We start from the raw sequence: 14,981 nt of genomic DNA, 5'->3' as shown, positions 1-14,981 counted from the left end.
ACTCATTCTGGGAGTAGTAATGGGAAGAGTGGTTGGCCAGGAAGGTTTCCTGGAAGAGGTATTTGTGCTGAGTCTTCCAGACCATAGAGGAGTTAGCTTGGTGGGGAAGATGGGAAAGGGTTAATCCAGGCAGCTGGTGCTGTATGCACCTGGCAGCTAGAACCATGACAACATCTGGGGAGATAATTATGAGCTTCTTATAAAAAAGGAGGTAAGAGAGGAGCAAACAGGGTGCATAAAGACATGCAATTCTTAAAATATCTGGTGTCACAAGGGAATAGAATTCATTACAGCAGAGACTCTGTTGATTGGATAATCACATACAATGAAGCTGGAAAGTTAGGCTAGGGTTGAAGTTTAAAATAGCCTCAGATTTCAAGCTAAGGGGTTTGGATTTTGTCTCATTAGCAAGAAGTATCCAACAGATCTGAGCCTCTTCTTGCCCTGAAATCTTGGAGCTTTATATTTAAATACATTGATCGACAATAAAACATATTTTGATAGAAGTTACCTAATTGCCTATTTAATAAAATTCATTAACTTTTTTAGTGGCAGTGAAGATGGTGGGGCTATCCTATTTTAATAGTAATAAGTAAATCAGAAGAAGAAGATGAATTGGAGTCAATAAAAGGAATGATGAGAGAATCATCTTCAGATAAGTTGAGCCAAAGGAAAAAATGAGGAAGGACTTTCTAAAGCATGATGCTAGCAACTACATATACAGAAATAAATCTTCATTGCCAGGGCATTTCACTAACCAACTTATTTATTTCCGATATCCATAAAGAATGTTATATACTACTGGCATTCTAGTCTTAGCTACGCTAAAGAAAGAATAAAATAGACTTCTAGTTTGTAAAACTTAAAGAAGTTGTTTTTATAAGTGAAATAGAAAAATATTTGTATGTATGTTTCTTCATTAGGTCAATGTGAACCAATTACGTTGGAACTCTGCATGAATTTGCCCTACAACCACACAAGTTATCCAAATTACCTTGGCCACAGGACTCAAAAGGAAGCATCCATCAGCTGGGAGTCTTCTCTTTTCCCTGCACTTGTTCAAACCAACTGTTATAAATACCTCATGTTCTTTGCTTGCACCATTTTGGTACCAAAGTGTGATGTGAATACAGGCGAGCGTATCCCACCTTGCAGGTAATGTGATGGGATCTCCCCCAGTACCCTTCTTTTGCCTCAGAGAGAAACAATGGGTGAAGACTTAGCTGAGTTTGGACAGAGTAAATTTCCCTAAGGAACTCTGCATTTAGCAAATGGTATAACCTCATATTTAACAAGTGAGACAAAGAAGTAGAAGTTGCAAAATAAGTATTTGAGTCCGAATTCATTAACAATGTACCAAACAGGGGAGTTATGACCTTCTTTTGATAATAGTTTATGTGTTTTAATCAAATAAATTCACTTGTGTTTCATTCTGTTGTATTAAAAAGTATTTTTTTAAAAAAGTATGTTAGTAGAAAAGGGGTATATCTGCCTCCTTTTCTGGAAACATTGATGTGTTTAAAATGCTGCACTCTGACAGCACTTGTGTCATAACACAAGGAAACAGAACACCAGCCTCACAGGCTGGACAGGGATGGACATCGCTGATAGTTCTCTGCCTGTTTGAATGAAATAAGACGCGCTATTTCAAGAGTATAGCTTGGACTTTGAATATGAGTGATATTCCAGTGTAGAGAGTATTGCTCTGGAGTTCATGTCTGGATTAAAATCTTGGCCCTTCTCTAGTGTCTGAGAAGCCCTTAGACAAATTCCTGAGTCTCTCTCAGCCTCAGTTCCTTCACATGTAGAATAAGGATAGTAATGGTTGTTGGGTTGTATTGATTTGAGATCAAATGAATGTGCATGCATGTAAAGTGCTTCTGATTCATTGTAACCCCTGAATAAACAATAGCTATGGTGATAGCACAGGAGCACAACAACTTCATGGCAGTTTGTTCCTTTGCTGTGCCATGTGTTAGGCATTGTAGTCAAAGGATTTGCATATACAAGATGACTCTCACAGAAGTGAGTGAGTTGCTACTCTCTTCAGTGCTGTTTTCCCTTAAGGGGTGAGTATACAGACGTGTTGGCCTAAATATGAGTGGCAACTACAGAAACCATATGTTGGGATCAGAAGTCACACAGAGTTTTTTTTAAAAAAAGCAATATTATTAATATACTAGACAGAAGAGAAACAATAAATTATATGCCGAATACCGAATGGATGACAAAGTAAGGGCGTCTATAGAGACAGAACAGGAAATGATAAAAGTTCATGATGACTTGGGGAAGTGAACAGATTATACCAATAGAGAGAATAAAACGTAATGTTAACTTGTGTAGAAATAATTCTGAAAATTTCTGTTAAGTACTTTTAAAAGTATTTCTTTAAAAAATCTACCAATTTTATGTTAAAAAGCTGTTTCTAAATCTTATTTCACTTTTGCTAAACAAGGTCAGTGATAATGAATAATTTCTTTTAATAGTACTTAACAATTTCTAGTATTTGACTTTCTTTTCATATGTAGATAAACATTTCTCTAATGCAGCATCTTCTGCTGCAAATGTAAATGTCAATTTACATCCAGATATAATTTGTAATTTCAGGGCTTAAGTTCCATATTAAAATGCTTAAGATGAGCATGATCCTGAAGTTTTGTTCAATCAAAATTTTGGCAAATTTCTTTTAGATAACTTTAGTTCTCCTTTTCAGGTTTACCCATACATCTTTCATTTTCAGTGTCTATCACTATGAATTTTATATTTTGATGTTTGTTTATAAGAAATTTTTGAATACCATGCTAATAATTTCATAAAACGATACATAGCTGTTTTTGCCTGCTTTTGCCAGGTCTGTTGATTAATTTTAACAATGAATTTTTTAGTTATGAGACTGAAAAATCTGACATTATCAAGTCCTTACAATGGACTAAATACTTGACGATTGTTATGCTGTAGCGCAATTAACCTTTTAAGTGAGGTGTGTATCATTGGAGCTGCTGTCTATGGCTGACCACTACAAGGATTATGATAAGAACAGCACCCTCTGGGGTTGTGTTGCTGTATATTGTTATGATTTCCATTTTACAGAAAAAATAGGAAGTGGTAAAGTCAGGCACTATACAGTCTTCTGTATAAATATCATATAACTAACTTAAAATAGCAGTTGCGATTGAGTTACATATATTTTTTATAAATCTGCATCAAAACTAGTTAGCTCAGCAGACAGTTATCAAACACTATTGAACTTTCCATTTTTCCAGACCTAATGTAGGAATACCACGGCTTTATCTTCACCCCAAATTCCTGGACTAAACGAGTGTTGAGTTATGCTGTGCTTTGTCCAGACTTAAACTTAGAGCTTTCTCTGAAACTTCCTCATTTGATTGTTACACTTTCTCTACCAGTTTTGGGCAAGACTGGAGCTGACCTTTCTGGAAGATCTGTCCCCCATTTTACCTTAAAAATGAGAACTTGGTTGAGATTAGTGTAAAAAATGTGAAACTTTTGAGAAGTAAGAGTATTTGAGTGTATTTAGTGTATTTGAGTCCATTAAGAGTTTATTAGCCTAGGAACTTACTTTGATTAGGTTTTTTTTTTTTTTTTAACTATGTAACTAATTCCTTAGTAATATATGGAGACAAAAATCATGTTTTTTTTGCATAAGAAGTAGGAAAAGAAGTAGAGAAATCTTCTGTGAGGTACACTGACAGTTTAAAAATATGTTGGGGACAAAAGATATAACACACGTGAAAGCACCTGATACAGTAGTTAGAATATCATTTCTTTAAAACAACAAACAAACATTTTAACTGACTTGAGCTCAACATCAATGGATTTGGGAGGAGTCCTAAGCTTTTCAACAATATTGATGGAGGCTGGAGTAAGGGAGGCCATGCCTTAGGTAAGCTAGGGTGGCACATGAGATGGCTCACAAGGCTGGTCTGCCGAGGGAGAGATCTGTGAGGATGAAGGTGTTACATAGATTCAATGACTTTGGCGGCAAACTATCCAAAGTGATGTTGGGACTTCCCTGTTTGGAACAAAAGGTTGGAGGATGTGTCTGCTTCAAAGAAGAGACATTGAGAAAGGCGGTGTGGAGAAGGGAATCTGTGTCCTGGAAACATCTTTAGACCTATTTCTGCAATAAAGTTTGTTTTGGTGAAAGTATGGTGTTGGAATGTATAGTCTTTGCAGAGATATTACTTGTTTTGGTTTCCCAAATACCTTTCATTTATATGTGCATCTTTTATATCCACACACCCACAATACATGCCACATACACACACCCACACACACAGAATTAAAACTTGATAGAAATTCTTAACATCTGTCTCAGATGGAGCTATTTCTGCTTCTAATGTTTTGTCTTTCTTGTTCATGTAGAGCATTGTGTGAGCATTCCAAAGAACGCTGTGAGTCTGTTCTTGGGATTGTGGGCCTACAGTGGCCTGAAGACACAGATTGCAGTCAATTTCCAGAAGAAAATTCAGACAATCAAACCTGCCTGATGCCTGATGAATATGTGGAAGGTTAATTTTAAAATTAATTACAGCGGGGTATTTAACATGGATGAACATGTTACCTACCTTTTGAGCTTCTTCTATTTATGGTTTCTTGTTTGTTTGTTTTCTATTTAGTTGCCAGTCAGACTGCTTAGGTGAATGAATTTGTGAACTTGATTGCATTGAAGAATTTGGCACTTATCTGTTAGATATTGCATTCATTTTAAAAATAAAGAAGTTATCTTCTATTCTTTTATTTTTGTGGGCACATAGTAGGTGCAAAAATGTATGGGGTGCCTGAGATATTTTGATACAGGCATACAATGCCTAATAATCACATCAGGTAAATCATATCACCCCAAGCATTTATCCTTTCTTTGTCTTACAACCAATCCAGTTATACTCCTTTAGTTATTTTTAAATGTACAATAAATTATTGTTGATTATAGTCACTCTGTTATGCTATCTAATACTAGATCTTATTCATTCTATCTAACTATATTTCTGTACCAATTAACCATCCCTGGTTCTTCCCACCACTACCCTTCGAAGACACTCGCAACCATTGCTCTACTTTCTATCTCCATGACTTCAATTGTTTTAATCTTCAGCTTCCACAAATAAGTGAGAACATAAGAAGTTTGTATTTCTGTGCCTGGCTTATTTCAGTTAACATAATGACCTCTTCTTTTATCCATGTTGTTGCAAATGACAGGATCTCATTCTTTTTTAAGGCTAAGTAATATTCCATTGCATATATGTACCACATTTTCTTTCTCCATTCATCTGTTGATGGACACTTAGGTTCCAAATCTTGGCTATTGTGAATAGTGTTGCCACAAACATGGTAGTGCAGATATATCTTCTATATACTAGTTTCTTTTCTTTTAGGTATATACCTAGCAGTGGGATTGCTGGGTCATTTAGTAGGTCTACTTTTAGTTTTTTGAGAAGCCTCTAAATTGTTCTCCCTAGTGGTTGTACTAATTTGTATTCTCACCAATAGTGGGTGAGGATCCCCTTTTCTCCACATCCTTGCCAGCATTTGTTATTGTCTGTCTTTTGGATATAAGACATTTTAATTGGGGAGAGATGATATCTCATTGTAGTTTTAATTTGCATTCATCTGATTGTCAGTGATGTTGATCACCTTTTCATATGCCTGTCTGTCATTTGTATGTCTTCTTTTGAGAAATGTTTATTCAGATCTTTTGTCCATTTTTAAATCAGATTTTCTTTTCTATAGAGTTGTTTGAGCATTTTATATATTCTGGATATTAATCCCTTATCAGACAGATATTTTAAAAATATTTTCTCCTATTCTGTGGGTTGTCTGTTCACTTTCCTTTTCTGTGCAAAAGGTTTTTAACTTTACGTAATCCCATTTTTCCATTTTTGCTTTGGTTGTTTGTGTTCATGGGATATTACTTAAGAAATCTTTGTGCAGTTCAGTGTACTGGAAAGTTTCCCCTTTCTAGAATGTTTTCTTCTAGTAGTTTCATATTTTGAAGTCTTAGATTTGTCTTTATTCATTTTGATTTGATTTTTTATATATGTGAGAGATGGGGTCTAGTTTCATTCTTCTGCATATGGATATCCAGTTTTCTCAGCACCATTCATTGAAGAGACTGTCCTTTCCCCAATGAATGTTCTTGAAAGCTTTGTTGTAAATGAGTTCACTGTGGATGTATGAGTTTGTTTTTCAGTTTTCTCTCCTGTTTCATTGGCCTATGTGTGTGTTTTTATGCTAGTACCATGCTGTTTTTGGTATTATAGCTCTGTAGGATAAGTTGCAGTCAGGTAATGTGATTCCTCTAGTTCTTTTTGCTCAGGATAGCTTTGGCTTATCTGAGTCTTCTGTGGTTCCATATCAATTTTAGGATTTTTTTTCTATTTCTGTGAAGAATGTCATTGGTGTTTTAATAGGGATTGTATTGAATTTGTAGATTGCTTTACATAGTGATATAGTTTGGATATTTGTCCCTGCTCAAATATCATGTTGAGATATAATCCCCAATGTTGGAGGTGGGGCCTGATGGAAGGTGTTTGGATCATGGGGAGTGATCCCTCGTGATTGGCTTGGGTCATCTCCTTGGTGTTGAGTGAGCTCTTGCTCTACAATCATACGAGATCTGGTCATTTAAAAGTGCTTCAGCACCTCTTCCCCTACTGTCTCTCTTGCTCCTTCTTTACCATGTGATGTGCCTGCTCCCCTTTTGCTTTTCACTGTGACTGTAAGCTTCCTGAGGCTTTCCTAGAAGCTGAGCAGATATTGTCACCATGCTTCTTGTAAAGCCTGCAGAACCATTAGTCAATTAAACCTCTTTTCTTTATAAATTATCCAGTCTCAGATATTTCTTTATAGCAATGCAGAAAATTGGTACTAGAAGTTTGGCATTGCTATAAAGATACCTGAAAATGTGGAAGTGACTTTGGAACTGAGTAACAGGCAGAGGTTGAAAGAGTTTGGAGAGCTCAGAAGAAGACAGGAAGATGAGGGAAAGTTTGGAACTTCTTAGTAATTGGTTAAGTGATTGTGACCAAAATTCTGATAGTGATATGGACAGTGAAGGCAAGGCTGATGAGATCTCAGATGCAAATGTGGAGCTAATTGGGAACTGAAGCAAAGCTTACCCATGTTATGTGTTAGAAAAGAGCTTGGCTGCATTCCGTTCATACCCTAAGGATCTGTGGAAGTTGGAAATTGAGAGTGAAAATTTAGGGTATCTGATGAAAGAAATTTCTAAGCAACAAAATATTCAAGTGGTAGCCTGGCTGCTTCTAACAGCCTGTGCTAAGATACAGGAGCAAATAAATGACTTAAAGTTGAAACTTATAGTTAAAAGGGAAGCAGAGCATAAAAGTTTGGAAAATTTACAGCCTAGCTATGTGGTAAAGAAAGAAAAATCTTTTACATTAGAGAAATTCAGGCAGACTGAATTGCCAGAGAAATTTCTATAACCGAACAGGAGCAAACAGTTAATAACTAAGACAATGGGAAAATACCTTGAAGACCTTTCAGAGATCTCTCAGGCAGTCCCTCCCATCACAAGCCTAGGAGGACTAAATGGTTTCATAGGCCAGGCCCAGGTCCCCACTACCCTTTGCATCCTTGGGACACTGCTTCCTGTATCCAGGCTGCTCTAGCTTTAGCCATGGCTCAAAGAGGCCCATGTACACCTCAAGCTGCCACTTTGGAGAATGCAAACTGTAAGCCTGTTCATTTCTATGTGGGATTAAGCCTGAAGGTGCACAGAGAGCAAGAGTGCATGAGGCTTGGTTGCCTCTGCCTAGATTTCAGAGGATGTATGAGAAAGCCTGGGAGCCCAGGCAGAAGCATGCTACAGGGGTGGAGTCCCCACAAAGAACTTCTGCCAGGGCAGTGCAGAGGGGAAATGTGGGGCTGGAGCCCCCATACAGAGTCCCCAGTGGATCACTGCTTTGTGGAGCTGTGGGAGGTAGGCTGCTGCCCTCCAGACTCCAGAATCGTAGATCCACTGGCAGCTTGCATGCTGTGCATGGAAAAGCTTCTGACATTGAACAACCTGTGAAAGTAACCATGGGAACTGAATCCTGCAAAGCCACAGGGTCTTGGGAGCCTACCCCTTGCACCAGTGTGTCCTGGATGCAGTATATGGAGTCAAAGGAAATTATTTTGGAGCTTTAAGATTTAATGACTGCTCTGCTGGGTTTTGGGCTTGCATGGGGCCTGTAGCCTCTTTCTTTTAGCCAATTTATCCCTTTTGAAATAGGAATGTTTACCCAATGCCAATCAGCCATTGTATCTTGGAAGGAAATACCTTATTTTGATATTACAGGCTTATAGGTAGAAGGAACTCATTTGGATTTGGGCTAAGACTTTGGATTTGGGACTTGGAACTTTTGAGTTAATGCTGGAATAAGTTAAGACTTTGGGGGAGCTATTGAGAAGGGATGATTGTATTCTGAAATATGAGAAAGACTTGAGATTTGGGAAAAGACAGAACAGAATGATGTAGTTTGAATATTTTTCCCTATTCAAATGTCATGTTGAGATGTAATCCCTAGTATTGAAGTGGGATGTGGTGGGAGGTGTTTGGATCATGGGGGCAGATCCTTCATGAATGGTTTGAGCCATTCATTGCTTTGGTGGTAAGTGAACTTTCACTCTGAGTTCACAGGATATCTGGTCATGGCACCTCCCTCCAACTCTGTCTCTCTCTTGTTCCTGCTTTTGCCCTGTGACATTCCTGCTCCCCCTTTACCTGCTGCCATAATTGTAAGCTTCATGAGGCCTCCCTAGAAACCAAGCAGACTCTAAAGGCTTCCTGTAAAGCCTACAGAACCATGAACCAAATAAACCTCTTTATAAGTTATGCATATCAGGTATTTCTTTACGGCAATGCAAGAATGGCCCAATACACATAGTATGGGAAGTTTAACAATATTAATTCTTCCAATCCATGAACATGGATTATCTTTCTGTGTTTTGTGTTCTGTTTAATTTGTTTCATCAGTTTCATGGTTTTTATCACAGAGACCTTTCACTTCTTTGGTTAAGTTGATTTCCAGGTATTTTATCTTATTTGTGGCTTTTGTAAATGAGATTACTTTCATGGTTTCTCTTTTAGATTTTTTGTTATTTGCATATAAAAATGATACTAATTTTTGTATGTTGATTTTGTATCTTGTGACTTTACTGAATTTGTTTATCAGTTCTATGGTTTTTTGGTGGAGTCTTTAGGTTTTTCCAAAGATAAGATCATATCATTTGCAATCAAGAATAATTTGACTTGTTTCCAATTTGGATGCCCTTTCTTTCTTTCTCTTATTTAACTGCATCAGCTAGGACTTCTATTACTATATGGAAAAACAGTGGTGAGAATGGGTATTCTTGTCATGTTCCAGATCTTAGAGGTAAGGCTTTCAGTTTTTCCCCATTTGGTTTGATACTAGCTGTGGGTCTGTCATAAATGGCTTTTATTTTGCCAAGGTATGTTCCTTCTTACCTAGGTTTTGGAGAGGAATTTTTTTTTTCAAGAAGGGATGTTGAATTTTATCAGATGCATCAACTGAAATGATCATATGGTTTTTGTCCTTCATTCTGTCGATATGATATATTACATTGATTGATTTGCATATGTTACATCATCTTTGCATCACTCCTATAAATCCTAAATGATCATGATGAATGACCTTTTAATGTGTTGTTGAATTCAGTTTGCTGGTATTTTCTTGAGGACTTTTACATCAATGTTCATCAAGGAGATTGGCTTGTAGTTTTCTTTTTTTGATGTGTCTGTGTCTAGCTTTGGTATCAGGGTAATACTGGCTTCATAGAATGAGTTTGGATGTATTCCCTCATCCTCTATTTTTTGGAGTAGGTTGAGCAGGATTGGTATTAATTCTTCTTTAAATATTTGGCAAAATTCAGCAGTGAAGCCATTGGGTCCCAGGCTTTTTTTTTTTTTTTTTTCCTGCTGAAACACTTTTAATTATTACTTAAATAGCATTACTTATTATTCTGTTCAGATTTTAGATTTTTTCATGGTTCAATCTTAGTAGGTTTTATAATTCTAGGAATATATTCATCTCTCATAGGTTTTCCAATTTATTAGTATATAGTTACTCATGGTAGCCTCTAATGATCCTTTGAATTTCTGCAGTATTGGTGCCCAAGCCACAAGTCAAAGTTCTTCTCACTCTTCCTCATTCCACAAACAGGTTATGGAAGAGTGGTAGTGATCTCTCCTCATGATCACTGCCACCCCAGGCCCATGACAAGCACTGCCATACCACGAGTGTTCACTCAGGGTCCAAGAGCTCTTCAGTCAGCCTCTGGTGAATGCTGCCAGGCCTGGGACTCTCACTTCAGGACACTGGGCTCGTCTCCGACTCAGGGCACATCCAGGAATATCATCCAAGAGCCAGGGCTTAGAATCGGAGACCTCCAAGAGTCCACTTGATGTTCTACCTGACTGTGGCTGAGCCTGGTACCTAAGCTACAAGACAAAGTTTCTTTTACTCTTCCTTTTCCTGTTCTTAAGCAGGAGTTTCTCCCTGTAGCCATCACAGCTGGGAATGTGTTGAGTCATACCTGAAGCCAGCACATCTCAGAGTCTCACTGAAGGTCATGGGCAAGTATTGCCTGAGTGCTGCTGCTGATTATTCAAGGCCCAAGGGCTCTTTAGTCAGCTGGTAATTAATTCTGCCCAGGACTGGATCCTTTTCTTCAAGGCAATGGGTTCCCTTTGGTTGAAGATATGTCTAGAAATGTTGTCTGGAAGCTAGGGCCTGAAATGGGGCCTCAAGACAGGACTCTGCCTGGTCCTCAGTTCTACTGTGGCTAAGCTGATATCCAAGTTGCAAGACAAAGTCCCCTTTACTCTCCCCTCTCCTCTCCTCAAGCAGAAGAAAGGAGCCTCTTTCTGAGCTGCAAGTTGTGCCTGCCTGGGGTTGGGGAAGGGGTGGCACAGGCACTCTCTTGGCCACCCTGTGGCATGCACTAGATTGCATGCCCCCAAGTCCACGGACACCAAGCACTGCACAGCACCAGCACTTACCCAATAATTGCAGTCCTTGTGGGCTAAACTGCCTTTCAAGTTTATTAAGGACCCAAAAGCATTCTAGCCTGTGGTGGTCAGGCTTGCCAGAACTTAAATCTGACCACTGGGAAGGGTGATTCCCCTTTGGCTGGGGTTGGTCTAAATGCTCCCTCCATACATGGGCACTGGCTGAGCTCTGCCTGGTGTTGCTTTCTGCTGTGACAGGCCAGCACTGAGTTCGTTCCAATGCAAAGTCCCACAATCACTGCACTCTCCTTCCTGCAAGTGCGCAGATTCTCTCTTTCTTGGTGCCATGCAGCTCTTGCTGTGGAATGGGGAAGGGGTGGTGTCGATGATTCAAGACTGTCTTTCCTACGCTTTTCAGCGCTTTTTCAGTGATCTGAAATTAAAAGCAGGTATTAGGATTGCTCATATGATTTTTAGTTCTTAGGAAGGTGCTTTTTTGTGTGGATAGTTGTTCAGGTTGGTGTTCCTGCAGAAAGGACAGTTGGTGGAGGCTTCTATTTGGCCATCTTGCTCCATCTTTCCCACAAAAAATCATTTTAAAATTAAAAATAATGACTCAGAGATGAGTTTAATTAGTACTCCAAGTGTTTCTAAAACTGTACTTCACTTACAGAGCCCATTATGAATGGATGCTTTTATTCTAGGGATCCTGAAGGCAAAGGTGAACATCAAACCTTGGTTCCTTCCAGTAAAAAACATTTGGGGACCATGGCAATATAGGAGCATTAAGCAGAGAAATGGAAGTGTGGACCAGGTGGAAAGATGAGGGCATGGAAATGATTTTGACACATTGAGAGATGCTAGGTAGTCAGGAGCACTGACGCCACAAGGCCTGTCAGACTCTGGCAATTGTTTGGTTGTCCCATTTGGAAAGAAACTTAATCATTGTAATACATAGACATTAAACTGCTCATCTAGAGAGATGAGGCCAAGAATGAAGGAGAAAGATGCTGATTAACAGGCAGAAGAATGCCAAAGTGAAATGGCTATTTCGCTTTTCAAGGACCACACTTACCTTCAGTAAAAGCTCTTTGACAACATCCTACAAGTAAATACATAAATTCGCCGATGTTTCCAGGTTTTCAGCCCTTTAACTGTAATATTGTTTTTAACAGAATGTTCACCTAGTCATTTCAAGTGCCACTCAGGACGGTGTGTTCTGGCTTCCAGAAGATGTGACGGCCAGGCCGACTGTGACGATGACAGTGATGAGGAAAACTGTGGTATGTTTGTGCAATGGTGCTTTCTTGAATGTACAGTAATAACTGGAATAGAATAAGAAACTCTGTTTAAAATGTAAACTATTCACTGATAGTAGGACTAGGATTGAATGCTAATGCCTTTACTTCTTAAATTGTTGAACAGCATGGCATATATTTTAAGCATTTTTCTTAATTCCTGATTTCTTCTAAATTACACTTCTATATAATCCTGATATGTACAGTACCCTACCCCTTATCCGTGCAGATACGTTCCAAGACCCCCAGTGGATGCCTGAAACCATAGATTGTATGGGACCCCATATATGTAGTACTATCCTTTTTCCTACACATATGTACTTAATGATAGAGTTAAATTTATAAATTAGGTGCGGTGAGAGATTAACAGTAACTAATAATAAAATGGATCAATTATAACAATATATGGAAATAAAAGTAATGTGAATGTTATTTCTCTCTCTCTAAAATACCTTATTGTACTGTGCCAACCTTTTTGAACCATGCTTAACCAGGGGTAACTGGAACCGTGGAAACTGAAACCACAGATAAGGGTAGAGGGGGACTCCTATATTTGCAAACACTTAGTAAAAGGAGAAGCAACTCACGAATGTAAGGAATTATTTTTATTATTAAATTATAAAGCAGTTGTTATCTGTTCTAAAGTCAAAATAGTAGTTCTTTTACATATGCTTCCCATGTTACTAAATAGACATCTAGATACACGAAGACAGAGTTCAGACTCCAGCATTCCCAGTTTAATTGGAATTCATTTTTATGTCCTCTCATATATTTTCCATGTCGGCAGAGGATAACTCTTCTTGACATTTCTGCCATCAAGTTCCAAAATCACCAGTGGAAAAGTCATAAATGCCAATGGTAATTTGAGTGGAGTTCATTCTCATTTTGTTTCCCTGCAAATCTTTGTACTTGTAATGTGTTAGGGAACAGATGTCAGACAATGGTTTTTAATCAACAGTATTTTAGAGGAAAGCCAAAAGATTGAAGATCTATCCACAGAATGGTTTGGTTATGATTATTTAGCCTTTCCTGTCTAAGAAGAATTGATACTGTTTCATGAAAACATATATGGCAGTAAATCTTTTGAAATCATTTCATTCTTTTGGCCTTTGAAGTATGAAATATTGCCTTGCTCCATTAAGTGTATTTTCTGTGGTAAACATTGCCCTTCTGGTCTAGACAAAATGTCACAAGCAATCAACTGAAATCCTGTCAGCTTCTATAAATTGGACAAGTGTATCTTCCAGAAAACTCCAGCTGTCAGAATGACGGTACAGTGGCTGGTGTAATTTTGTTATGGAGGAATGTACAGTGTTTTGAGAAGCTACTATTGTTTGCTTGTGTTTTTTTTAAAGAAATAAATCAAAACTCATTGAATATCCCTTAATAAGTGATTTATTGAGAATGTATTAGATTTGTTCACTTAACTATGACTTTGATGGGTCATGGTATTTTGAGATGCAATTTAAAATAGATTATCTTAAATGGTTCAAAGAGGTTGCATGATACCTTCTTGGGACGGCTAGATCTAAATTTGCAGTAGGGGACTAGATATTTGAGAAATACAAAAGCTTAGTTAAAAAAAAAAAAAAAAAACACTGCCTTACCAAGACAAAAAGTTCTAAGTTGTAGAATATATTCTCAAAAAAGGAACCTTAAAGTACTATAGTATTGGTATAGGACTTAAACGACCCTAAAATATCAGGTTTCTAGTTAAGTAATTGGTTTTCACCAGTATTTTAACCATACAATTAAAGGCACACCAAAATGATAGAATATATTGTCCAATCTCTATAAAAAATCCAAAAAATCAACAGCACTATTGAGTGCTCTAGTTAAAGAAAGTTAAAAGTGAGTGAGAAATAATACATTTGGAGTTAATTGCTCCAGCATTACTAATTTATGAGAAGTTTTCCAAGTGACTAACAATAGAAAACTTTACATACTTCTTTCCCGTTTGGGACTTATGCACGCATTTGAATGGGCTTGTTCAGTGATGTGGGAGGACACACCACTTCAAATAAAGAAGTGGGGTTGATGAAGGCTCAACACAGGAATAATGGGAAGCCATCCATTTCTGCTTCTGTTCGCCTCCTTACTGTTTGTCTTTCCATTTCTGTATGTGCGTAGACACACCACCCAGTAATGCAAGCACCAGTTCCAGCGAAGCTGAGTTTCACCCCAGGCTTCTTGCCTTTCTGACTTATTCCGTCCATTGTGGTATTAGGTGTTTGATTCATTGTCATGAATCTGCAGCTGCCTCAGAATTTTTAACAAGGTTATTGAGTTTCCCCTCAAAACAATACTTATTTAACTCAGTTATAAAATAAATATTGTGTGAGAAACTAACTTTACTTCTTGTTTCTTTAACACTTTTGTAGCAGAAAAATGTGGTAGCCAAAGCATTTAATTTATAAACACACTTTTAAAATACATGTATTAGAAATTTAGCAATCAGTAATATTCGTCTTAAATGTCTCCAGTTCTTGTGGTAGATTTTCGTTGTTGAGGTTGCTTTGATTGTGTAATTGCCAATGTAAACAAGAATTGAAAATGTCAGTAGCAGAAAAGTTTTCAACAAGTGTTGGGATGAATTATGCAAACTTGATATGGGAAGGAAGCCTAAGAAACGGGAATGCTAAGCAGAGTCTGCACTATGTCAGTACAGAAGTACAGCATTGTCTTGA

General features: G+C 37.8%; 1 protein-coding gene across 7 annotated transcripts in view; it reads left to right on the top strand.

Moving 5' to 3' along the window:
- CORIN (corin, serine peptidase) overlaps positions 1-14,981 on the top strand; it is a 289,036-nt gene that overhangs the window by 185,148 nt on the left and 88,907 nt on the right. For all 7 annotated transcript variants that reach the window (XR_010338930.1, XM_064366854.1, XM_064366846.1 and 4 more), the window contains 3 exons: positions 924-1,155; positions 4,387-4,532; positions 12,172-12,279. Coding sequence is in view for 6 of the 7 variants with exons in the window: in XM_064366854.1 (XP_064222924.1) it covers positions 924-1,155; positions 4,387-4,532; positions 12,172-12,279 (486 nt within the window). In the remaining variant the exon portion in view is untranslated. The remainder of the gene's footprint in view (positions 1-923; positions 1,156-4,386; positions 4,533-12,171; positions 12,280-14,981) is intronic.

This window comes from Aotus nancymaae, unplaced genomic scaffold (assembly GCF_030222135.1).
Source record: "Aotus nancymaae isolate 86718 unplaced genomic scaffold, 86718_ANA_hifiasm-v0.15.2.pri h1tg000006l, whole genome shotgun sequence".
Lineage (NCBI taxonomy): Eukaryota > Metazoa > Chordata > Mammalia > Primates > Aotidae > Aotus > Aotus nancymaae.
Note: the sequence above shows the minus strand (reverse complement) of the source record. Positions and strands in the feature narration are given on the sequence as shown.